Source organism: Macaca mulatta, chromosome 10 (assembly GCF_049350105.2).
Source record: "Macaca mulatta isolate MMU2019108-1 chromosome 10, T2T-MMU8v2.0, whole genome shotgun sequence".
NCBI lineage: Eukaryota > Metazoa > Chordata > Mammalia > Primates > Cercopithecidae > Macaca > Macaca mulatta.
The window spans coordinates 109,954,074-109,981,058 of NC_133415.1; the positions used below are offsets into that span (position 1 = coordinate 109,954,074).

General features: G+C 51.3%; 1 protein-coding gene across 1 annotated transcript in view; it reads right to left on the reverse strand.

Annotated features, from left to right (window-relative positions):
* Positions 1 to 3,214: 3,214 nt before the first annotated feature.
* Positions 3,215 to 26,985, reverse strand: part of BMP7 (bone morphogenetic protein 7) — a 100,698-nt gene continuing 76,927 nt past the window's right edge. Inside the window, exons 4-7 of the mRNA XM_001089245.5 lie at positions 18,423 to 18,620; positions 9,428 to 9,504; positions 7,651 to 7,761; positions 3,215 to 5,554 (exon numbers count right to left, since the gene is read on the reverse strand). Coding sequence (XP_001089245.1) covers positions 5,405 to 5,554; positions 7,651 to 7,761; positions 9,428 to 9,504; positions 18,423 to 18,620 — 536 coding nt within the window. The 3' untranslated portion in view covers positions 3,215 to 5,404. The remainder of the gene's footprint in view (positions 5,555 to 7,650; positions 7,762 to 9,427; positions 9,505 to 18,422; positions 18,621 to 26,985) is intronic.

A 26,985-nucleotide genomic window follows, 5' to 3' on the forward strand; every position in this document is an offset into this window, starting at 1 on the left:
TGGTCATCCTTATTTATGGCCACCTGCTGCTGGATAGGGGACCCTGGCCTGGAGCGCCCGTCCATCCGCCAGTCCCCTCGCGGAGAGCGCCTCCAGTAGCACACGAGAAGGGTTGGAGCTGGTGGGAAGCTGAGGTTGGGCTCCCGCAGCTCCTCCTCCAGCTGTGGGAGCTCCAGAGTTCACTCTGCCCAGCATGGGCAGCAGTGGTGGCACCAACCAGGAACAGTGAGGACCAACTGAGGCTGGATGGAGAAGCTCTGAGAGGCCCAAGAACCCTGCAGTGGGAAAAGGAGAGGGTCTTGTGATGGATTGAATGGTGGCCTCAAAAAAGATATGCCCGTGTCTGAATCCCCCAACCTGTGAATGTGCCCGTACTTGGAGAGAGGCTCTTCACAGATATTATTAAGGATCTAGAGGAGGAGGTCATCCTGGGTTATCTGGGTGGACCCTAAATCCAATGACAGGTGTCCTTATCAAAGGCACACAGAGGGCCAGGCGCTGTGGCTCAAGCCTGTAATCCCACTTTGGGAGGCTGAGGTGGGCAGATCATGAGATCAGGAGTTTGAGACCATCCTGGCTATCATGGTGAAACCCCGTCTCTACTAAAACTACAAAAAAAAAAAAAAAATTAGCTGGGCGTGGTGGTGGGTGCCTGTAGTCTCAGCTACTCAGGAGGCTGAGGCAGGAGAATGGCGTGAACCCGGGAGGCGGAGCTTGCAGTGAGCCGAGATTGTGCCACTGCACTCCAGCCTGGGTGACAGAGAAAGACTCTGTCTCAAAAGAAAAAGAAAGAAAGAAAGAGAGAGAGAGAGAGAGAGAGAGAAAGGAAGGAAGGAAGGAAGGAAGGAAGGAAGGAAGGAAGGAAGGAAGGAAGGAAGGAAGGAAGGAAGGAAGGAAGGAAGGAAAGAAAGAAAAGAAAGAAAGAAAGGAGAGAGAGAGAGAAAGAAAGAAGGAAAGAAAGAAAGAAAGAAAGAAAGAAAGAAAGAAAGAAAGAAAGAAAGAAAAAGAAAGAAAGAAAGAAAGGCATACAGAGGAGCGATGGAGAAGGCCATGTGCCATGTGTAGACAGAGGCAGAAATTGGGATGATGCAGTCACCAGCCCAGGAACACCTGGAGCCACTGGAGGCTGGAAGAGGCTGGGAAGGGTCCTCCCTGAGAGGCTCCAGAGGGAGCACAGCCCTGCTGACACCTGGGTTTTGCATGGCTGCCCTCCAGAGCCACAGGAACAAATCTGTGCTGTTTTAAGCCAGCAGTTGGTAGCGATTTCTTATGGCAGCCCCAGAAAACTCACATGCTCAGTGTCTCCAAAAGATCTGAACAGAGGGCAGGACTCAAAACATGCCAGTGAGAATCCACTCTATAGATGGCCCCGGTGACCACTGCTAACCCTCCCAACCACCCAGCATGGTCCATACACTGTTGTCACCAGGCGATGGAGGAGAAGACAGAGGGAAAGGACTACTCATGTGCAGCGTCCACAGTACAGCAGGCTGGCCACCAGCCCCACCCACCAGGGAAGCTAAAGCTCAGCATCAGTGCACACTGAGGAAGGCCCTCAGGCAATTTGGAAGCAAGAGGGAGGCTGAGCCCTGAGCAATGGTCCAGCGACTCAGTCGTCAGGGCCTGACACACAGGACTGGGGACGCACATTGGGAGGCTCAGAACTGCCAGCCAGTAATGCCCACGTTTCTCCAGCAGCCCCGGGAGATTCCAGCTCAGGAAAGCCTGGGGTTGAGCCCAGGTTTTGAGGTTCAAATTTCAGTTCCAGTAACTATTAGCTGGGGGACTTTGAGTAAATTCCTTCACCTCTCTGTGCCTGACAGTGAGCGGGACTGAGAAGAGAGGCAACAAGAAAATGCTCCAGGGGGGAAATGAGCAAGAGAGGTGGAAACCAGGAGGATGGAAGGTAAAGAAGAAAGGTGAGGCCATTTGTGGTGCTACAGCCACAGACGCACATGCCTGCAGGGCCTGCCCAGGGGGCCAAACAGGAAAGTGGGACAGCGGTGATAAAATAATGTTTGTCCTTTCCAAAGTGCCCGGCTCTCCCAGGCTAGCCTCTAGTTTCCTGCTCTTAATAGGGACATTAGGGACATGGATGCACATAAATCGGCATCTACAATTTTAAAAACAGCAACTGACATTCACCCTTTTGTAAGAGAGGCGATAGGGAGCAGTGGAGACTGGGCACTAGCTGTCCCTCTGCAGCCACCCAGAGCGGCCACGTGTGTGGGGCCCAGAGTGGCCAGGCCTGCCGATTCTCAAGAGAAGCCAGATTTGGGGAGTTTTTCTTCACCAGCTTCTTCTGATACTCAAAAACATGTTGGCGATGAATGCACATTTTAACACACGGATAAACACCATGCCGGGGAGTCAGACCCATGTGGAGGCCACATCTGGACCTCCGGTGTGCGGCTCTGGTCTTCAGCCTGGAAAATAGAACAAACACTAAACTGCTCATCCGGACAATGGCAGGAGGGTCTGGAAATCACAAGGGTTGGACTTGTGAGGAGCAGCCGTTTTATTTCGGGCAATAGGGGAAGAATGGGCAGCCTGTCCAAGTATCAGGCTGGGATTCCAACAACAGACATCAGGTGACCTGAGTGTGCACTTCAAAGTGGAAAGGCGTCCAAAATGCTGCTCCACGCTACACGGCCAAGTGCTGCTCCATGCTCGGCGAGGCACCTTTGCCAGGCCTGCTGGGAGCCGTGCACATCCACAGCCGCGCTCCAGCAGCTGCTCCCCACTGCCCCAATCATTTGCACTGGACAGTGTCAGCTCCGGGGCCGGCACTGCTTTAAAGTTTTGGGTGTGCACCTCCTGCCCTTTTTCTCTCTGTGCTGCCTCTATTTTATTGGGATGACTAAATCTTTCAACTATGTTAGCAGTAAACACAGCTAATTTACCCCCTGCCTCTTTGAAACAGCTGCTGACAGCTGCACTGTAATTCAATCAAGGACCTTTGTAGTGGAGCCTCTACCAAATTCACATGTGTTGTTTGGTTCCATCTCTCCTGCCCAGAGCCCCACACAGCTGCACCAAATATTGACGAGCGCCCACTTCCCCCCAAAGCCTGAATGCTAAACAGTGTGTTCACGGTGGAGGCGAAGGCAGGGAGCTCTCAGCAGTGTGAGAGAACTTCAGTGTTCAGAAACTGAGAGAAAAACACAACACACACAGACAGACACAGGCCAAAGAACCAGAACCAAACGTCTCCTTTTATTGCAAAGTCAAACCCTTTTTATTTTGTCTATTTATACAGAATTTTCACTAAAGACTGTTCGACGCAACAGCCATGAGTACATTGGTCCAACCATTAATAAATAGTCTTAAATAAGAAAACAAACAGGTTGAAGGAAAGCAAGCTCGCCATCCTGAACGAGGGATTAAGGGGTGGGGGGTTCAAAAGAGCTTTGGATGGAAATAAATAATCTCTTTGCTTTGTAACAACTATTTACAGGTTTAAATGTACAAACGATGCTAACCAGAGGCTGGTTGGGTCAGTAAGTGGTGAGAAAACCTGCACCAAGAGAGATCACACAAAAAGCCCCAGCTCTGCAGGCAAATGAAACCAAACATAACAAAAAATACTCCTCCCCAGTGACTAGAGAGTGGAGGCTGCAGCCCAAGCTACTAAAGAAGAAAAACATCAAGGAAAATAAAAACAGAGCCCCGGTGTTTCCAGGAACCATCTGAGTCAAGATGGAGAAACAGTCCCCCACAAGACCGGGTTCCACATGGCCACAGTCTCGGATCACCTTGCTTCCTTTACAGATGCGGAAAACGTTTGTAGACAGTGTAGCCCTCCCCCAGGCCTTGTGTTTGTGGCCGTAGGCTGACTGCATACTATTTATGGGACTCACCAGCCAAGGCAAGGCGGGCTTACACCAAGAGCCATGTCAGAAATGCCACCTCCAAATCGGGACACTTGGTTAGGATGTTACCCTCAACAAGGCTTCTGTTTGCAATGTGAGTCCAGCACATCCTGCACCCATCAGACCTCCTATTATGCCATCTCCCCCTTACTTCAAGGAGCAAATTTGTTTGCAGAGACTTCTGATCAGGGTCTGCAAATGAAGAGACAGCCACGGGTACCCTTGCCAGGGCCCAGCCTTGGAATGCCGCTGCAGACAAAGACCAGAGGGTCCACTGGGAGGATGTGCAGTACCCCTGCTCACCCCACTCCCGTGGAGAACCAGGCTTCATTGGTGCTTCCTTTTTTTTTTCTTTTGAGATGGAGTCTCGCTTTGTCACCCAAGCTGGAGTGCAGTGGGGTGATCTCGGCTCACTGCAACCTCCGCCTCCTGGGTTCAAGCGATTCTCCTGCCTCAGCCTCCAGAGTAGCTGGGATTACAGGCGCGTGCCACCATGCCCAGCTAATTTTTGTATTTTTAGTAGAGATGGGCTTTCACCATGTTGGCCAGGCTGGTCTCAAACTCCTGACCTCAAATGATCCGCCCATCTCAGCCTCCCAAAGTGCTGGGATTACAGGCGTGAGCCACCGCGCCTGGCCCATTGGTGCTTTTTAACAACAGGGTCGAGTTGCAAGTTCCATCCTACTTGCTGTCCTTGTACCCTCTGCAATTTCACATGGATTTACTACCACTGGGGCGAGCTGAAAAGCCAATTCCAAATGTCTGCGGGTGTTTCACACACCTAGTTTCATATCTGCCACTGCAAATCCAGCTGAACAACAGAACATATTTTACCTCCAAAGGTCAACACACAACCCTCCTCCGAGCAGACATTTGCTCTTTCCCCTCCCACTAGATCTTGGATTTGGGCAAACCTTGGTAAACACTGGAACTCTGCAAGCCTCAGAATGAAACCTGTAGGGAATGGAGAGGGACCTCCCCGCCCTCCACATGACACAGCTTCTGTTTATGCATCAGGATAAACGGAGAAATGGGGATAAATTGTTTAGGAAAATATATTTGTAACATCCTAACCATTTTCATTCATTCGTTTTATTGTGACATTTATTACAGGAACTTCCGGGTCAATTTTCCTTTCGCACAGACACCAATGTGCCCACCCCTTGCCACGCCCCCTTCCTCCCACGGCTGGGTGGCCTGGCTGGCGGGCCCTCATAATTACCTCTGGAAACAAGTCCGTGCATGGCTGAGACTTCCCAGCCAATGACCTAGCCCGGCCATTTTTCTTTATGCGTGTTTTTTTTTTCCCTGCTAGGTTTTGCCTGTACAGCTTGTAGGATCTTGTTCATTGGATGAAAAATTGATCAAAAGCCATATGCTGCTCACGTTTCCTAATACTCTTGCACCTTTAAAGTTGGGGATAGGGAAGGAAAGGTCTCACAAAAGGCAGTTGATCTGCTGGTTCCTGGCCAAGGCGAGCAATGGAGGATCCAGAAAAACTTGGCCCCAAAGGGTCTGAATTCCCGGAGGGGCTAGTGGCAGCCACAGGCCCGAACCACCATGTTTCTGTATTTCTTCAGGATGACGTTGGAGCTGTCATCGAAGTAGAGGACGGAGATGGCATTGAGCTGTGTGGGCGCACAGCAGGGCTTGGGCACCGTTTCCGGGTTGATGAAGTGGACCTGAAACACACACCAAAACATGGGCAGTGGTGAGAAGCGGTGAGTCCTTCTAACTGGCCTCCACGTTTCTATAAAGAAACATCCTGTCTGGGCATAATAAATGACTGCAGGTGACACTCCCCAAGCCAAGCACTCCCTGTTCTAAGCACTTTACCTGGACAACTCAGTTCTGGGATTACCCCTGTTTTGCAGACAAGCGAACCAAAGCATAGAGGTTTTCACACTATGCAGTTGAGAAGGAAGGGACCAGATCCGACATTCAGGACCAGGTAATTCTCTGTTGGGGAACTGCCCTGTGCACTGCAGAATGCTGAATAGTGTCCCTGACTTGGAGCCACCAGAAGTGCTCCATCTTGCTCATGGGCTTCTCTGTACCTTACAGAGGATGTGGGCCAGGGACACACAAACTCAAATGCCTATGGGTGCCACATGAGTGCCACTGATGAGCAAAGTAGACCAAGGGTAAGACAATAGGGAATAGTGGGGACTAAGGCAAACTAAGGGAAGAGGCCGCCACTCAACCTAAGCTGACGGCAGCCGACCGATCTCAGTAAATTAGCAGATCTGCCACGTGTCCAAGATAGGCCAGAGATTCCACTCTCCTGTTGTTTTTAATGTGAAACTTCTGGGTTTCCAGCAACTGCAGGTGCCAGGCAAGAGCATCAATGACTGGCACTCTGTTCCCAGCGTCCAGGCTGTGACCGCTGACACAGGCTAGCATGCTTTTTACACATTTTATGATGGACAATTTCAAACTCTTACACATCCATACCCTTCCCTACCTGCTCCACCTTGAATGATTTTAAAGTAAATTCCAGCCATCAGCTCATTTCCTCTGGAAGCATTTCATCAGAACTCTCTAGAAGACAGTTGTCCCCTTTTAAAAATGACCACAATTGCATCATTTCACAGTCCCTGGAGAATTCACTTTGATCCTGCAGATCTCTGGTGAAATACTGATGGAAGTAGGTGCACACAGGACGATGGCACTCCTGTTCCATGGGCCATGAAGGCAGCGGTTGGAGAAGGATAGAGATGTGTCCCCTGGCGGCTGGGGAGACATGCCTGGCACCTTCCAGGGGATACTGGCACAGCATAGCACATCCAGACCAAGGAACACGTTGGGGAGGACTCTTCCCTTTCCAGCCTAAGGACCTTCAATCCCAAGTAGGGCTTTGGAGTTTACAATTGAGGAGGGGAGAAAGGGCTTTGGAAAATCAATGCTTAAAAAAGCAAACAAAGAAACAAAAACCCTTACCCTCAAAGAGCAGAACCAAATGAAAGGGATAGATGAGATTTTTATCCAGGATTTAACACACAGGACAGGGGCAAGAAAAGGAGGCAGATTACTAAATGAAAGGAGGGAGTAGTCCCAGTAGTGAGCTCTCTGTCACTAGAAGCGTTCAAGGCAGGGTGGATGATCAGTTGGCGGGAAAGGTTCAGATGATGTTCATGGCAGGGAGCTACATAACCAAGGTCCTTGAACCTTGGATTCTAAGCAAAAGAACACAATCCCTATAGCTCTTATCACTATGGTTGGTGTTGGCAGAGCAGGAATAACATCTACTGAGTGTCGCCATGTGCTGGGCACGTTCATCTCATTATCACACAGAATCTTCCCAGTGACCCCACTGAAATTTTACTCGAAATGGCCCCGTGGGTCCCCACTCATCTCTCCATCCCATTATTCTGCTGGCCAGCTTCTGATCAGTCTGCCCCTCGCTGAAATTTCTCATCTGTTTACCTATTTCCTCTACAGGAAAATGAAGCAGGGCCCAGTGCCCTGTTAGGCACAGTAACCAGCACCCACAATACTACAAGCATCCTCAAAGGAGCCCATAAAACTTTCAGTTACTTTTAAAATAAGGAGAAATAAATGTACTTCAGGGTCAAAGATTATACTCCTCTTTATACCAAACCAGTCATAAAATACAACTTTTGCTTTTTTTTTTTTAATGGGGCAAGGAGCCCCTGAAGGTCATGACATGGCAATGGGCTGACATCTACTCAGGCCCCAGCTTGGAGGCAGCAGGATCTGGGGGCCCCGCAGCCTGCCCAGCCCAGGTAACCACACCCCAAGACAGTGTGACACCCACCAGTGTCTGCACGATGGCGTGGTTGGTGGCGTTCATGTAGGAGTTCAGAGGGAAGGCACACTCCCCCTCACAGTAGTAGGCAGCGTAGCCTTCAGGCGCGATGATCCAGTCCTGAAGAGGAGAAGAGAGTGTGGGAAACCATGCGGAAGGCCTGAGCCACATCATCCCAACCCCCATGCTGGCCAGAAGCCACCATGCCAGGCTCACGACCTGAGGATGAAGGCTCAGACCATGCCTTCTGAGCAGCAGGGGGCCCGGCAGCAGCAGGAAACATGGGTGGCCTCTCATGGTCCCACAAGAATGGAAAGGAGGACCATTCTATAGTCTTGGCCTACAGTCCAAGCTACTTGGGAGACTGAGTGGGAAGACAGCTCAAAGCTGCAGTAAGCTATGATCACACCACTGCACCCCAGCCTGGGTGACAGAGCAAGACCCCATTTCTAAAAAAAAAAAAAAACCATAAAATACACATGAAGGAAAGCCCCACAGAGCTTGGCTGATCGTAAAATGGACACCCATGGCTGTGTCTTCTGGACAGAAGGTGGCACAGCAAGGAGCCTCTGGTGTGAGGCAATCATCCGCTCTACCCGCCACTAGGTGGTCATACACTGGCAGCTCACCTTAAACCAACCTCCATGCCTCGGTGTGCCCACCTGCCAGAGAGGCTAATAACTCCTCATGGCGTCACCCATGCTGGCTCAGGATGAGAATTCAGTGACAGTGTAGACAGGTCTGTACACTGGTCAGGAAGGGAACCATGTGCCATACCTGCCTCTAGGGTCTGGGTGGCGCAGAAACGTTGCCCAATAATCAATACACTCCTTGGTGAGGCTTAAGCGCATGGAATCTTCCAGCAGGGGCCCCTGGAGTTTGGGTTCTGTCCCAGCAGCGGGTGGATGTGGTCATCAGTCCCGAGGGCAGGCTCACAGGAGGGCTCAGAGCTGGCTATGTGTGTGCACGCCCCGAGTGTGTCTGGGCATAATCCCCAGGGAAGATTCTGGACTCTCCCACTGAACTACAAGCTCCCTGAGGGTAGAATACCACCAGTTGCCCTGATGACCTCATGACAATACCCTCTCCAGGGATATTTGAGCCCCACGGGGCAGATACATTGCAATGTTCAATGCTGCATCTGCAATCCGGTACCAGAACAGGGCCCAGAATGCTGCAGACGCTGCACGACGGCTGAATGAGAATCACACCAGAGCTCACAGCAGACACATGGTGGATCAGATGACCTTCACTCCTCTCCTAGGATTCATCCCCTGCCTTTTGCCTCACTCCATGCAGATGGCTCCAGAGGGGGCAGCCACGTGCCAGTAACATGACCACGTCCCTAAAACAGTTGACTGGTCCAGGAACAATGGCCTGAACCAAGTTGGGCAGATCTGTCCCTCCCGTGGGAATGGGAATGGGATGAGGACAGAGGGCAGAGGGGGAGATGGCTCCCCAGGTATCTGGATTCAAACACACAGCCCGGCATCATCTTGAGAAGCAGCCAGCCGACAGATGGGAATGATGTGCATGCAGAGAATGGGGTTCAGAGTTCAAAGTGTTTGGGTTCCTGGTTCGAGTTCAAGTCTCAAACACATTTCTGCTCTTGGACTTCATGAGGCCTCCCTGTATCCTTAGCCCAAGTCCCCTTCTGCAGCGAGGCCACTTGATACTGGAGTCTTAACTGGCAGAGATGAGAAACAGGACCGAACACAGACCCGTTGCCTCGTGGGAGCCCACGCCAGAGGCCCCATGCCCAAGACAGACCCAGCCAGCCCCTTACCTGCCAGCCCAGGTCTCGGAAGCTGACATACAGCTCGTGCTTCTTACAGGCCTGCCTCTGGTCACTGCTGCTGTTCTCTGCGTTGACAACGAGGTGAAGAAGCAGAGCCCAGTGAGAAGAAAGAAACACACACACATCAAAAGTTCCCTCCATCTTAGGTGGTGATGTGAACAGCAACCAAGCACAGATGGCTGAGGGGTAAATTTCCTGATTCAAAAGCCAGTTCAAGGGTCTAACTGCCTTAATACTCATTTCTACCCCCAGCAAATGCCCTACTAAGGGAGGTGCCAATGCCCCCATTCCTCTCTCACGCAGTCTTATCCCATAATACTTTCTGGATCCTTCTGCGGACACTGGTTTCTTTTATACACGTGTGTTGTTTAAATGCTGACATCTGCCTGGATTCCATAAGGGACTCAAACCCCATCCACCTCCCACAGTGCCACTGCAGGGGCCCTGCTCAAAGAGATCTGCTTATGAACGACCTCAACGTGTGAGGCCCCAACACACTCATCCCTCTGCAGGGGCAAGAGGATGCGGGGACAAGGCCTGGGACAAGCCCCCATCACCACCACCAGCAATAAGCAATGAGACAGCAAAGAGTCAAAACCTGATGACCTTTCAGAGAAAAACACTCCTGAGGTTTCTTTGAGCAGTGAAAATTACACACTGGGATTTTCCAGAACGATGTAAGTTTGTAAGCATTTGGGTCAGGGCCTGAGCACTTGTAAACACTGCAGAAGTTTCTGTCTGTCTGTCTGTCTCTCACACACACTGCAAACTTCCTTCCACCCCACGGCAGAGGGATTGCTTTTTTCTTAGTCACGACCTGTCTTTCCTCCACCTACAACTTCCCAGGGGCTCTCCGTCATACTCAGAGCAGGGCCCAGTGTGCTCTGACAACTGACTGATCAAACACCAAGCTCACTCCCACCGCAGGGCCTTTGCATGTGCCGTTTCCTCGACCTGCAATGCCCCTTCCTGCAGTCTTTGTTGTGTCTGGCTCAAGCCTTGGTTCCAATGTCACCTCCTCAAAGAGGTTTTGTAAAGTCACTATTGGATCCCCAAAGCTAAGCTCATCAGTGCACATCCTGTCCAGGAGTCAGGAAGTGGTTCAGGGAAGGGCAAGTGACCCGGCACAAACTAAAAGAGATCGAGACTTCCGGAAACAGTTCCCCCGTTCCTAAGAAAGACCCATGGGGAGACATTCATTCTCTTCCTCCTACTGCCAGGGAGCAAAAAATAATGAAGCTCCCCTGGCTGTCCCCATGGCCAGCTGCAGCTGTGGCCTTGAGAGGAAGCAGCACTGAAGATGGTGGGGTGGGGGCAGAAGGAGCTGGGGCTCGGAGGACACTGTTAAGCTCCTGGATCCACCAACCCTAATGTCCACCCAACCTCGGCTCTGTGGGCTGATGAATTTTGTACTGGTTGAAGCGCATTTGACTTGGGTTTCTGATATCTGCAGCCAACCCTCAACCCATCCCAACTGGCCGCCCTGTGAAGGCTCATCCCACATAGAAAATGGTGGTCAGTTTGAGCTCAGGTGTCACCCTTAGAGGTGTAGACCCTGGAGCACAGTCAGCCTCTGAGTGGAGTCTAACCTGTGAGTCAAGACCAGGCCCTGGAGACTGCTCCAGCTATGGAGTCCAACCCCAGCTCTCCTAGATCTTGGACTCCTGGTTTGCAAAATGAAGAGAGCTCCTATACCTCCTGGGGTAACCTTGAGTGTTCATGTCAGTTTCATATTTTATTCTTCTTCTAGCCCACTTGTTAGGGAAATTTAAAACTACACACATTCTCCATTCACGCACACACACCTGTTAACTATTTGAATGCATGGCTGTTTCCTCCACACCCACAACATGCCCAACATGCCATTAGGGTATATATCAAAGAGTGGAACATCACCCAATTTTTGACTTTTCTCTGATTCACGAGAATTCTATCTGCATGATTTCTAGGATAATGAGAAATAGTAAGATAAGAAGGGCATCGCTGAACTCCCTTCCCTGAGCCTCACTTTCCTCATCTGTAAAATGGGTGGGACAGGAGTGGTACAGTAAGCTAGCCTCCCATGGACCACATACTGCAAATTAGGACACCTCCTCAGGCACAGACTGGACATTCTGTTGGTCCTGGAAACCTTCAGTGTGCAGCCGCCTTAGCTACCCCATGACTGAGAACAATTCTGGAATGAAATGGGCTAGAGACAGCGAGCGAGAGTGGAAAGCAGAAAGAAGGAGAAAGAAGAGTGTTGAGGAGGAAGGAGGCAGGAGAAGGGAGAACAGCATGGAGAGTACAGGAGTCGGGAACCTGCCTCCAAGGCTCAGGCTGAGACAGGAGCACCATGCTCCCTGCTGGGGACTGAAAAGCAGGTTGCTTTTGTTTTCATCAGCAATTTTTTTTTTTTTTTTTGAGACAGAGTCTTGCTCTATTGACCAGGCTGGAGTACAGTGGTGCAATCTTGGCTCACTGCAACCTCTGCCTCCTGGGTTCAAGTGATTCTCCTGCTGGAACTATAGGCACTCATCACCATGCCCGGCTAATTTTTGTATATTTATTAGAGATGGGGGTTTCACCATGTTGGCCAGGCTGGTCACAAACTCCTGACCTCAGGTGATCCGCCCGCCTTGGCCTCCAAAATGCCATTTTTGAATGTATCTATTTATATAGATATAAAATTTATCTATAGTTCAGAAAAGCAATGTGGAAAGATATGCACACCAATGAGGAAATTACATTTAATTGATTATAACCGAATCACATGTGTTTAGACCTGGTCCTGAGGAGACACTCGAGACTCTCTGCGAAGTGACCTCTGTGAAGGCTGGGGCGGGGCAGGGGGCCTCCAGGCTGTGGGGTGGGAGCGCTTGCCCTGGGTGCCCTGCCCTCACCGCCTGCATGCCTGGTGGAGTCATTCATTCAGCCATTGCTAGGGGCTGCTTCCTAGTGTACAGGCATGAGATGAGTCCCGGGTGTAAGACAGCAAAGGCCTGCCACTCAGGGGCTTTTCCAGAATGAGAGGCGGGTCATAGGTAAGTGAGTGCACATGACTTACACGGAGATGAGGGCTACAGAGGAAGACAAGGCAGGAGAGCTGCAGCGAGTGGGCATGCTGCAGGGGGTGCTGGCAGGCGCTCTTCTGAGGAGGTGACGTGTGGATAAGGACCAAAAGGAAGTGAGATAGGAGGGTGGGGAGGCATCCAAGGGCGAGGCATTCCTGGATGAGGATGCTGAGCAGCGGGGACGAGGCGCCCTCCATGCCTGAGGCTGCTGGAGCAGCATCGGACAGAGGATCGGAAGCAGGCACTGAGCCCCACAAGGAATGAGAAAGCTGGGGCCTGGGTCAGCAGACTGCGTGGGCAGAGGGAAGATCAGCGTGGCTGGAACCAGCCCCCAAGGCTCAATGCTGCAAGGGGGTGCTCAGAGTGGATGGAGGCAGCCAGGGGGAGCCCGGAGGCCCCTAGTCCCCACCCTCAGTGGGGGAGTAGCAGGGCTGGGAGAGAGAGAACCAGCTCTGGGGCAGCAGGGACCTCCCCAGGGCCAGGGTGTCCTCAACATGAGAAGGTCAAGGTCAAGGAACCATCAGGGAAGAGCCCAAACAGCTGGACTCTACAGCCTGCCCTCGAGAACACACAGACGCCAAGCAGAAACCTAAGATGGCCTTTGTGGCTGCAGCAATGCCCAGGGCCACAGGTAGCCACGCCCCTCCACGACTCTCCTCCCTCTTCCCTATGGAGAGGCAGAAGGCAGGGCGGAGGAGAAGGAACATCCCCTCAGCTCAAGGAAGTGTTGGGTGAAGCTGCTAGCTGGAGCCAGGGACATTGCTGACTCCTTGGTGTCCTGAGTCAAGGAGGATTCTGAAGCTGCGTGCAGGCTCCCTCAGAAGGAAGTCCCATGATCTATTAGCAATGTCTGTCATGAGCACAGGAGGGGCCATGATCTATTAGCAATGTCTGTCATGAGCACAGGAGGGGCCATGATCTATTAGCAATGTCTGTCATGAACACAGGAGGGGCAAGGAGTGGCCTGAGTGCTACTTTCCCCAACCCTGTCTTAAAACAAAGCCAGGACATTTGGCATAACTTAGTTCAAACCCAAGGCCAAACAGACCAAGGCTGAGCACAGCTCATGAAGCTAGTTGTGGTGTGCGAGTGAGGCGTGGGCACTGGCCCTGCCACCAAGAATCCCAGACCCTGCTCTGTACTTCCAGGGCTCTTTGATGATGGCTGTCCCAGCGGAAAGTGGCCGGAGCTCCGGTGTATCCTTAGGACTTATTAGCAGGAAAGCAAGGAAAGGAAACAAAAGAGAGACTCCCAGCTCCCCTGTCCCTCCAAGCCTGCCCCACCCACCCCAAAGCAACAGAACGTGAGCAGGAGACAGCCCAGATGCCAGCACCATGGATTCATCCACCTCCTCAACCCCCTGCCTGGGCCGCAGACAAGTCTGGACTGGTGCTCAGGCTCAGCTCCCGCCCCCACAGGTCACCTGGTAAAGGCGGCTGCTTACCAGGGAGCTGGGTCCAAACGTGGGTGGGGAGAAGGAAGTGCAGGGACCCAGTTTCTCAACCCCAAACTGCACCATCTGAAGAGCACGTGAAGCCCCGGGGAAGGGGGCTGGTGGGCAGGAAAGCGAGCTCCGCGTGGGGTAGCGTGCCAGAGCATGTGCCCCCGCTCCGGCACACACAAGGCTGCCGAGATTCAACTTGTGTGGCCCCACGGCAGGGCTCCAGCCCATCACAGGGGTGGGGGGGGCAGAGGGGAACGAGCGATTCAAAGGGGCAGGCACACAGGCACACATACTCACACTCACACTCAGGGACTCTGGCCTAAGCCTAGGGTGGGGCCGGGCCTCGGTATTTTTTATTTTTACTTTTTTCTTAACTTCCAGGCAGGTTTTAGAAGAACTTCAAACAGGGCCACGAGCGATCCGCGGGAAGGAGGCAGGTTCCCAGCAATGAATTTCTGCCACAGGAAACAGTCAGAGCCCCGTCCTGGGAGCTGTGTAAATGGAGACTTGGTGGGGCTTTGATGAGGAGGTGGTGGGGAAAATCAGATTGAATTCTAAACCTGCGAGGCCTAGTTCCTCTCCCCCTCGTTACCCAGGTGCGTGCACCCGATGGAGCTCCAAGACACGGAAGTCTTCGCCGGGATGGAGTTTGCTGCACTTCCTGCCTGGATGATCTGTAAAAATCCTCTAGGGAGTCTCCAGGCTCCGAGCACCCCCTCGGCACCTACCCTGTTCCTCACCTTTCTTAGAGCAGCCAGAATGATCTTATCACCTGCACCGCACACCCCAGCTTGAATCTCTGCAAAGACTTCTGAACATGCTTGGCATGAAGTTCAAATTCAAGGCTCTCAAGAGAAGGCCTGACTCACCACCCTCGCTCCCCTCCCCTGCTTCAGCCCCCACAGCCTCCTCCCCCCTCCCCAAAGCTTCCAGGAAACCCCACAGCACAGGCCTCTGCCCCTGCAGGTCTCACAGCCCAGAGCAACCTCTCCGGACCAGCCTGGCCTCATGGGCACCCACTGGGCCCAGAGCTCTCAGCTCACTCACCACAAAATCTTGTCTGCATCCCTCGGGATGGGCTGGGTTCCCTGGGCACCACCCTGACTCTGGGCTTGTTACTATGTATGGATGTGAATGGCAACCCCCTCCTTCCTGTCCTAAATTAACACCCCTAAGGGCAGCCTTTGTGTGGGTGTTCAGCATTGAACCCCAGCCTTCAAGAGTCCAGCATAAAAGAGGCTTTAAATACAAATGAAGAAATTCAGTTGGTTTTTGATTTGGGAGACCACAGACCCCTCTGAGACACCTGGAAAAATGGATCCACCTGCCAGAAAAGAAAATACACAGAATCCCTACACACACTCTGGGCCACACAGACGCACTGAGGTCCATCTGGGGGCCCCAGGACATCTGCCAGGGGTCAGGAAGCCTTGTCTGAAAAAGGCCACCAACCCTGCTGACCTGCCTTCTCCCTTGAAAAGTAAAATGAACATAAATTTCAAGCTAGGCTAGGTGAGGAGGAAGAAGCTTTTGGCACTAGAGGGTTAGTTTGGGGGTGGGGCTGCTGCTGTCCTCTCGCCAGGACCTTTCTCGATAGCCCCTTGCTGCCCTTAGGTGCTTCCTGGGACCAACCGCAGGCCCCAGAGCTGATAAGCAGATAATAGCTTCCCACATAGCAGCAGGGCAGGTTTGCACCTCAGACCTTTTTCTGCCTTGTGATCAACCTGGAGCCAAGAAGGCTGCAACTCCTCCTGAGCCGGCCCCCAGACGGCTGTGTCCCAGCTCCTTAGCAGGATGAGAGAAGCACTCTGAGGAGGCCGGGAGCACTAACTTGCCTGTAATCTCAGTACTTTGGGAGGCAAAAGTGGGAGGATAGCTTGAGCCTAAGAGCTCCAGACCAGCCTAGGCAATAGAGGGAGGCCCCATCTCTACAAAAAATAGCCAGCTGTGGTGGCATCCATCTATAGTCCCAACCACCCGGGAGGCTCAGGGGGGAGGATTGCTCGAGCCCAGGAGGTCAAGACTGCAGTAAGCCATGCTCACACCACTGCCCTCCAGCCTGGGCAACGACGCAAGACCCTGTCTCTAAAAAAAAAAAAAAGAAAAGAAAGAAAGAGAAAGAGAATCACTTTGCCAACAAAGACGTATTCTTTCTTATTACTGCTTTAACAAATTACCAAACAAATTATCAAAACAATACAAACGGATGATAGCTCTGTGGCTCTGAAGTCCAACACCAGTCTCAGCAGGTAAATGCAAGTGTGGGCAAGATGGGTTCCTTCTGGGGGCTCTAGGGGAGGATCCCTTCCTTGCCTTGTGCAGCTTCTCCAGGCCACCCGCATCACAGGGCTGGTGGCCCCGCTCATCTCCACCCCTCTGTCCTCTGTGCTCACATGGCTCCAACCACAGCTCGCAAAGGCTCTCTCCTATAAGGACTGATAGGGCCACCCTGCTACACAGAGCCCGCGTATTGGAAGGCCAGCTGATTAGCACCTGTGATTCCAAGGGCAGCCTTAACTCCCCTTCGCCCTGGAGGGTGACACGTTCACGGGTTCCAGAGATTAAGACACTGGCATCTTGGAGAGGCTGTTGCCCTGCTCATTGCAAATGGCTTCCTGAAGAGCCAGAGAAACAGCACCCCCAGGCAGCAGCTCCCCTGGCCGGCGGGATGGGACTGGGGATAGGGAGCAAACTGGGTTCCTTGGATCTGGGGGCAGGTGTCACCCCTCCAGTCCACTGGAAAATGGTTTGTTGTGAGGTTCATTGATTCGAAGCTTTGGTTTTGGTCTGGGACGAGTCCAGATGCATCTTCTGGCAGACTTGACACTGCATGTGGTGGGGCGTGAGCCAGGCAAGGGGTGTGGGAGGGCTGTCCACAGACGCCCACAGTGCCAGCAGGGCTGGTCCAGGCCAGCCCGCCCCCAAAGCCCAAAACCAGAATGCACCTTCTTGGGACCCCAGCACCCGCAGGCCACCACAGGCTGTCAATGTCGGTTCCCCAATCAGCCTATGGGGAAAGGGATTGCACCCCAGCCACAGCCCCAGTGCCCGGGACAAAGCCAGGCTCCTGTGGGGGCCCCACAAATGCCTGGTGACTTGTCAGAAAGCACTCAGTGGGATTGTTGGGGACACTGAAGCTCATCCAGGCCAGGCAGATGGCCCTGGCAACATCCAACAGGAAAGAGGGCCTGGGGCAAGGGACAACCCAGACCCCAGAGACCCAATCCCAGGGCTGCCACTTACCTACACCATGCCCTTAGACAAACCACTTACCCTCTTCGAGCCTCAGTTTTCCTCTCTGTGAAGTGGGAGGCCATCTACCTCAGAGCCTCAAGAACCACACAACATGATGGGCTAAAAGCTGTCTGCTCTAGAGGACCTGCAGAGTGCGACCCCCTGGAAGTCTCCTTCGCACAATGCGTTAACTTTACTTATATTTACTGTTAATGTTTGATTTGCTTGCAATGAAAATATTAGCTTTAATTTTTTAAAAATTTATTGTAAAGAAACATTTCAAACAAACTGAAAAGTATTGCAAATCATATATTCTTTTTTTTTGAGACAGAGTCTCTCTCTGTCGCCCAGGCTGGAGTGCAGTGGCACAATCTTGGCTCACTGCACGCTCCACCTCCCAGGTTCATGCCATTCTCCTGCCTCAGACTCCTGAGTAGCACAAATCATATATTCTTTAAACACCTACCACCTGGCCGGGTGCAGTGGCTCACGCCTGTAATCCCAGCACTTTGGGAGGCCAAGGCAGGTGGATCACTTGAGGTCAGGAGTTTGAGACCAGCCTGGCCAACATGGTGAAACCCTGTCTCTACTAAAAAAATACAAAAATTAGCTGGACACAGTGGCGCACACCCATAGTCCCAGCTACTCGGGAGGCTGAGACTGGAGAATCACTTGAACCTGGGAGGCAGAAGTTGCAGTAAGCTGAGATCGCACGACTGCACTCCAGCCTGGGTGACAGAGTAAGACTTTGTCTCAAAAAACAAAAAACCATATATATATATATACACACACACATACAAATATACATATATACATATATATTTATCAAGTATTAAAGTTTGCCATGAATTTAAAATATGTTTCATTTTATGAAATAAAGAAACAGCAAATTCTACCTCCCCATTTCTTCCTCCCCCTCCTTCCATGGGGTAAGCTCCCCGGGGGTCTTCCCATCCATGTTTCAGAGTCTTCCTTCATCTCTGTGTAGCTGCAAGCGCTGCCATTGTTCTGTCTATTTAAATATCTACACGCTTGGCATTGTATTATACTAATGTTTTGCAACTTGCATTTTTAAGCTAGTTTATTACTTTTACAGAATTAAGATGCTCTGTGTAGGGAAGGATTTGGGGGTTTTCTTCCTGAGCCATCTGGCGAGCACCTGAATGGATTTTGAGTCAGTCCCCTGCTGGGTCCCGCTGGGGCCCTGCTGGGTTCCTGTGGTGAGTCTGTGATCCCCCCTACCTGGGCGTACCTGCCACATTGGCCATCCGCAGGGCTTCCTGGTTCTTGGGCGTCTTGGAGCGGTTCTGGCTGCGCTGTTTGCTCCCCGTGGACCGGATGCTGCGGAAGTGGACCTCCGTGGCCTTGAAGAAAGCCACCATGAAGGGCTGCTTATTCTGGGGCCCGTGCCGCCCAATCAGGCCTGCCAACTTGGGGTTGATGCTCTGCCCTGGACAGGAAGCAGCCAAGTGCACAGAAGAGTAGTTACAGGAGGGCCACGAGCGGGACAGGGCTGCAGAGACGCTACGCCTCCCGGTTCATTCATGAACTCTTTATTCCTCTATCCAGCAAGTATTTATTGAGTACTCACTCTAGGCCAGGTACTGTTTAAGGAACTTGGAACACAACTGCGAGAGCAGCCAAGAAAACGTCCTGTTCTCTGGGTTTCCATGCAAGTGGGGAAGGCAGGCAGGAAATATAAGGGGTGGGGAACCAGGCTGAGGGCTGCGGAAGGTGGCAAGCTAGCAAACCCCATAAGTGCCACTCACATTCCATTGGCCAAAGCAGGTCATGGTATCTGCCTAATATCAGGGAGTTGGGGGGCGATCTTGCTCTGTGCCAGGGAAGGTGGGAGCAACTACAAACAACCCTAATGACTACAGGGGCCATCTCAGTAGAGATCTGGGTAACAGTGAGTGAGGGGGCTCAGTAGATGTTTGGGAAGAGTGTATTCCAGGCAGAGGGAACTGCAGAGGTGAATGTATGGAGGCAGGAGTGAGGAGGGTATGTTCAAGGGGCAGGGGCAAGTAGCAGGGACAACTGGGAGGGGCAGAACGGGCATGAGTCAGGTTGGGTCCTATTGGCAACACGAGCACCTGCCTCAGCCCAGTGGCCTGCATTGCTGGTGTCCCCTAAAATTCACACCCACAAGCACCTGCCTCAGCCCAGTGTCCTGTGTGGCTGGTGTCCCCTAAAATTCACAGCCACGAGCACCTGCCTCAGCCCACTGTCCTGCATTGCTGGTGTCCCCTAAAATTCACACCCACAAGCACCTGCCTCAGCCCAGTGTCCTGGGTGGCTGGTGTCCCCTAAAATTCACACCCACACAGAACCTCAGGATGTGACCTCATTTGGAAGCATGGTCTTTGCAGATGTGCTGTCGTCAGTTAAAATAAGCTCATACTGGATTAGGATGAGCGTTAATCCAGTGACTAGTGTCCCCATAAGAAGGCCACATAAAGACACAGATGCAAACAGCCCGGGGCAGACAGAGGCCATGAAGCACCAAAGATGACCAGGAGCCACTGAAGCTGGAAGAGGCAAGGAGGGATTCCTCCCTGGAGCCTTTGTAAGAGGACAACCCTGTGGGGCACCTTGACTTTGGACTTCTAGCCTCCAGACTGTGAGAGAATAAAGCCCTGTTGTTTCAAGCCACCCAGTGAGTGGAACTTCACATCCAGGGCCCTGGTTAGGACACCAAGGCACTCTGCAAGAAGTGATAACCACTAGGGTGGGACTTTCAGTGGTTTTTATAAGGTCACTCAGGCTGCCCCTGGAGACCCGACTGCAGGGGTCAACCTGGAAGCAGGGAGACCAGGTGGAGGCAACAGAATGGTTCAGGTCAGAGGTGACGTGAGACTGGACCCAGGGTGGTGGGGAGGGAGGCTGGTGAGAAATGGCCAGATCCTCAAGAGTTCATTTTTAAAATCCACCTTTAGAATTTATTTTGGTTTTAACTTTTTGCTGTGAAATGATTACAGATTCACAGGAAGTTGAAAGACAATGTACAGGGAGGTCCCAGGTGCCCTTCATCCAGTTTCCCCCAAAGGTGACATCTCAAATAACGAGAACACAGCCTCCAAACCAGGAAAGTGGCAGATTTAGGACTGAATTTGGGGAGGGATTATAAAAGGTGTGAGATAAAGGGGAGTCTCATGAGACTGGCATGCTCTTGGCTCAAGCCCCTGGAAGAAGAGAGGGGCTATTTACCAAGGTAGGGAAACTGAGGCAATGGAGCATAAGCTGGGAAATAGAGGGTAGAAGACAAAATGCAGTTTGCTTTAGCAGATATTATCTGAAATCCCTACTTGACACCAAAAGGAAGGTGTCAGGTGGGCAGCAGAGGTCTGGCCTAGGCTTGATCAATTGATCAATTGGAAGAGATGAGCTCTGGGCTAGTAAGGGAGGCAGCCGCGCCCAGGCCAGACCGCCTGGGTTCAAAGCCCTGCCTCTGTCACTTAATGCACAGCTGGGGCTCAGGGCAGAGCTTTGTGCACCCTAAGTGCTCAATAAATGCTAGCTCAAGGCAGAGCTTTGCACACCCTAAGTACTCAATAAATGCTAGCTCAGGGCAGTGGTCCAGATAGTAATGTAAGCTTGGGCATCCCCAGCATAGAGATGGGATTTAAAGCCAGAAGACTGGATGAGCTCGCCTGGGGAAAATGTGCAGCCTGAGAAGCAATGTGAAGACTGAGCCTAGGTGGCCTCTGTCTTCCACTGAGAGGTCAGGAGAATGCAGTGGAGACTGTGCAGGAGTACCCAGTAAGGAAGGATCTGAAAGAAGCTTGGGCAGGAAGAATGGGGACACCAGCAGGGTATGGGGTCCCGGAAAACAGGGGAGGAAAGTGGAGGGAGCAAACTCCATGTCCTGTGCTCTGCAGATGGACCCAAGAACACACTACCTCTCCATTGGCCGACGATGATGTGGTCATTGGCAATATATATGTAACACCATGCCTGGGGGTGATGAGTATTTCAAAGCCAAAAAACAAAAAAAAATCCACTGGAAACAAAGCCTATTTCACACATGACAGCACAAGCTCAGAGACGCTGAATAACCCACCCAGGGATACCCGGCTTGGAAGCCACAAATCAGAATCTGAACCCAGATGAGGACAACAGGGAGTTGGGGGGGGCTGAGCCTCTGCAGATACAGTGCCCCCAAGTTGGGTGGGAGGGGTCAGAGGCCAGCAAGTGATGGGCCCGTTCACATCTGGAATTAACTTCACCTGGAGTCCCCCAGTCGGGCCAGAAGTCCAGAAACCCAGCCTCCCAGGACCAGATCGGCACCAGGGGGTTCACTTTGGTTTTTTAACAACTAATGTTTAAAAGAACACATTTCCCCCCACCCGCCACTATTTTACCTTAACCCCCTTTAACGTTCGGCTTCCCTGCATTCTTGAGCGGGGTTTCCCCGAGTTCACCCATCTATAATTTGAATGGTTCTATAAAAGAAACCATTAAAGCTGAGCCCCTAAGAATTGTGTTTCCCCCCTAGAAGGCTTTTAGGGCAAAATAAAAATGCCTGGCCTGAAAAGCTGATGCTGTTCCAGATACCTTAAATCCACGCGCTGCAAAAACTCTCCGCGCCTCTGAGCAGAGGCGTCTGGCTTGCTTTGGGCAGCTGTCAGGACAGCCACATCCAGGGAGCCACAGCCTCAGCTGAGAAGTGTCAGGACAGAGGGGCAAGAAGTGGGTCTCAAGGGTGTTTAAACCCACGTCTGCCACTAACCAGCCTATGCGGGCTGAGAGAGGCAAGTTGTATGCTGGGGCCTGAATTTCCTCATCTGTAAAATGGGGATGATGCCATGAGACACATCTGCCCCCCCTTTCCTTGGTAGCCAATCGGATTTTCATTGAGGCAGTTGTGGCTTACACAGCCTCCACGCTGGCCTTAGAGGAGGGGCCTGTGGTTTAATAAAAGGCAGCTAATCCTCTGGCTACAGTGATTAGTTCAGGGATGAGCACATGACCCATTGTGGCCAATAAATGAAGGAGAGGTATCCTGGAGGTTTCTGGAAAAGAAGCCTCCCACTCCGGTGTCCAGAAGGAAGCCCCCCGCCCCCTCTCCCTGCCCTCTCTCTCTCTCTCAACAGGATTGAGGGAGGACGGATGGATGCAGCCACAGAAACGGCCACCATCTGGCAATCACAGGTGACCATGTTTCCAAAGAGGCCACGCTGGTAGAAGGCAGAGCAGAGAGACCGGATCTCTCCCGACATTGCTAAGTCACTGGATCAAGTCAGCCCTGAAGCCCGCATTCTCACCCCAGCCACTAAGATGAAAAACCCTTTGACTGCTTAGTCTGAACTGGTATTTTGGGTTATTCTTGTCCCTTTCCTAGAGACTTGGGGACAGGGAGCATGGTGCCAGCCATCTGGGACCTGACATGGAACAGGTGCTCTGAGGGCAGGTATGGAATCTTCCCCTCTGTCACCGAGTTTGGGAAAAGGTTCAGGATTTTAACCTAAAGGCTGAACAACACCACGGCAGACACTTATTCACCTTCAACAACAACAACAGAGGGATACAGAAAATACACTGGCAATTCCTAAAAAGGGTTTAATATGTAGTCTTCACGTGACCCAACAATTCCACTCCTAGGTGTGTACCCACGAGAACTGAAAACACAGGTTCACACGAAAAACTTGTACATGAGAGTTGGCGGCAGCATTATTTATGGTGGCCAAAAAGTGGAAACAACTCGATGTCCATTAACTAATGAAGGGATAAACAAAATACGGTGTATCCATACAGTGGAATATTGTTTGCCATAAAAAGGAGTCATTTTCTGATCCATGCTACAACACGGACAAACCTTAAACTCGTTACACCAAACGGAAGAAGCCAGATGCAAAAGCCACACATTGAATGATCGCATTTCTGTGATATGTCTGGAACGGATAAATCCATAGAAGTAGAAAGTAGCTGACTGGTTGCCTAGAGCTAGGGGTTGGGGTAGCAGGGAGTGGCTGTTAAGGGATATTTCGGCGGGAGTGATGGAAACGTACTAGAATTAGACAACGAGATGGCTGCACAACAATGAGAATACACTAAAAATAAATAACTGAATTGTACACTTTGAAATGGTGAGTTTTATGTTAGGAAAATTAGATCTCACATTTTTAAAAAGGCGAAAAGCAAAACAGGGGTGGGAATGACCCACTCACTGTGCCTTAGAGGGACAGTTTTTATGAATAACTGTAAGGATGCCTACCGCACAGTCTGGCTATATACTCAATGAATAAATGCCTGCCTCACCAACAGCAGACTGGGAGCTCACGGCCCACCCCATCCTCAACACAGCCCCAGAGCAGATGCCGCAAGCTCACTTTGCAAAGGAGGAGCAAGACTGAGTGAGGAAGGCCTTTGAGCTGGTCCATGGCAAGGCCAAGATTCGAACCCTGGTCTGTCAAAACCAAAGCCTGCATTCTCTGCCATGATGGCTACAAGCCCTCGTGCTGCAAACACACCCAAGGCCTCCCTTCCGTCTGGGTATACAGTTGGTACTCAACTAGGATCAAGGCTCCCCAGAAGGGCATGGGGCCTACACATGAGCTTGGAGGTCAACACCCCAGGGGTGGGGAGGGGACAACTTCTCCCAACAGCTAGGTCTTTTTGTCCCTGGTATTCCTTGAAATGTCAAATGCCTGACTATAGTCATTTGGAAGAAATTGGGCTGAAATACTCTAAACTCAGTTATCTGACTTTTTCTTGGGGTACAGGGGGCTCTGAAAACAATACCTGATGACTGCAAACAGAGGAAATCACAGAGAACGTAGGCCCTGGAACGTCTTGCTCAGAGCCCATGTGCGGGCAGCGACCTCCCATCCATCTCCAGGCGCCAGCACCAGCTATACAATTTGCCAGGCCCAGTGCAAAATGAAAACACAGGACTTCTTGCTCAAAAGTGATTCATCATTTCAACGTAGGGATAGCAGAAGCAAACCCAGCACAGGGCCCTTCTAAGTTCACCCGCACCCGTGAGGCTTGCCCTGTCACACACGCGTGACGCAGACACAGGGTGCGATTCCACGTGATTGGGATTGCACCGTCAATCCTGTTTCATATAACTCTGCCCTTTACGTAATATATTGCAGACATATTTCCACGTCAATGAAACACGCACTGACCTCCTCCCTGGAGGCCACAGAGGAGCTTCGCATCTGGAAACGCTGAGATAGAAGCATCCTTTGCCTCGTCCTCTTCTCCTAATGTAGGTTCTGTGTCCCAGGCTTGAACAACTAACTTGTTTTTTCATTGATTAATTCAGCAACTATTTCTTGAGCACCTACTATGTGCCAGGGGCTGGGGCACATCAGTGAATGAGAACGCGACCACCCAGGGAGCTGACTGGAGAGGGAGATCGGCTCAGGGGTGTAGAGTGCTGTGTCTGATGGTGGCAAGCACTAGGAAGGACCCAGGACAGGGTAGCAGGGACACGACAGTGGGGCACAGTGGGGAAGGTGTCTGGGAGGCACCTGGAGCACAGGGCAGAGTGAGCCGTGGGAGGCCTGGGAAGGGAATATTCCTGGCAGAGGGAATGGCACATGCCAGGTTCATGAGAAATACAGTGTGTTTCAGCACAGTGAGGAGGCCAGCGAGGCCGGAGAGAGTGAGCCAGGATCCAGAGAGTGTGAGGCCGGAGAGAGTGAGTGAGGAGCCCGAGGGGGAGAGGCCGGAGAGAGTGAGTGAGGAGCCCGAGGGGGTGAGGCTGGTGACAGTGAGCAAGGAACCAGAGAGGGAGAGGCTGGAGAGAGTGAGTGAGGACCCCGAGGGGGTGAGGCCAGAGAGAGTGACCAAGGAGGCCGAAGGGGTGAGGCTGGAGAGAAGGAGCAAGGAGCCCGAGGGGGTGAGGCCGAGGTGGGTAGGGGCTGGGTCACGCAGGGTGTCCCAACCCAGCGAGGGATTTGGGCAGGGGGCGATGTGGCCAGGGTTCTGTGGTAGGAGACCCATTCTGAATGCCATGTGGGGAACCAACAGGGCTGGTAGAGAGAGTGGTGGTCCGGAAGCGCATCCCCTCCTGCCCGCCCCTCCTCCAGGCCCCACCATGCTCAGGGCCGGCCTCCCTGGGACCCTCACACATACTACCCTCCTCCTCCTCCAAGCTCAACACCTCAGGGAAAGGATGGTCTCCTTCACCCACTGCTCCTGCACAGAAGCCAGCTTTAATGCTGGCTCCAAAGCTTGCTCACCAGACAGGCCACAGCCAGCATGGTGGGCCTGCCCACTCGGGCGCGGTGGGCATCGGGGCTGCCTCATGCATGGCGGGATGTTTAGCAGCACCCTTGGCCTCTTCTCACTAATGCCATCGGCACCTCTCCATTTCATGACAACCAAAAATGTCTCCAGACATTGCTACATGTCCCCTGGGAGGAAAACCGTCCCTGGTCAAGAGCCGTGGCTGTACAAACACACTCCCTAAACAAGCCAAGAAAGGAAGGTGTGTAAAGGTGAGTCATCGCAGCGGAGTCCGACCTACAAAACCCGAGAGAGAATGTAGTGCTTTATCAAGATGAGATTAATGAACGTAGAAGGTGCATCATGAAGCAGCAACCAGTGCCTGAAGATTCATTTACTGAACACGTGTTCATGCCTCGGGTACTGAGCCCAGCACTACCCTGTGCTCTGGGGTGCTCCAGCGGCAAGGCAGGCCCAGGCTCTGGTGGGGCCAAAAGAAGGAAAGTTCCCTCCCATGGGGAGCTGCACGCAAATTGGCCTCATTACACCTAGGAAGAAAGAAATGTAGGCCAGGTGTGGTGGCTCACGCCTGTAATCCCAGCACTTTGGGAGGCTGAGGCAGGTGGATCACTTGAGGTCAGGAGTTTGAGACCAGCCTGGCCAACATGGAGAAATCCCATCTCTGCTAAAAATACAAAAAAAAAAATAGCCAGGCGTCATGGTGCATGCCTGTAATCCCAGCTACTTAGGAGGCTGAGGCACAAGAATCGCTTGAACCTGGGAGGCAGAGGTTGCAGTGAGCTGGAGATCGTGCCACTGCGCTCCAGCCTGGGTGACACAGCGAGACTCCACCTAAAAAATATATACATATAAAATATACTATGATATAAAAATGTATATTATATATAGTATATATATCATGGTATATAACATAGTATATACCATATATAATATGGTACATATGGTATATTATATATAATATATATTTATAATATTTATAAATTTATATATTTATATATATTTATTATATTTTATATTATAAAGTTATAGTAATATATATTATATATGCTATAATATGTATTATATATTATATATAATATATACTAATATATATAATATATACTATTATACATAACATATTATAGAAGACATATTAATATATTATATATATATAAAGCACATACTAACATAGGTGTTTGCATATGTAACATCTATTTTGTTCTAATACCCCAGGAAGGGCTGAGAAAGGTTATTTTGCAGGAGAACAATTCCTTTTCATTTTATATTATAAAATATCAGATTTAGTCAGTGCGTGTAACTATTTACTTTGATTATTTGTATTTAAATGTCCTGGACAAGTCACACTGGCTAGGGAGCCAGCCCGCATCTGTAAGGCATAGGGGTGAGGTGGGTGAACAAACTGATGTAGGCAGGGAGGCAGGACGTGCATCATATTTTAACCATAAAATCTGTATGTTTGAGAAAGTTGGAAAACATATTTTAGCAGAGGTTTGAGAGGTTTTTTTTTAAAGCCTGCAGATTTGCCCAAGAATAGCAGATATTGCAAAAAAACAAAAAACAAACAAAAAAAACCACACAGGGTGCCTGATTGAATTTGAATTTCAGATAAACAC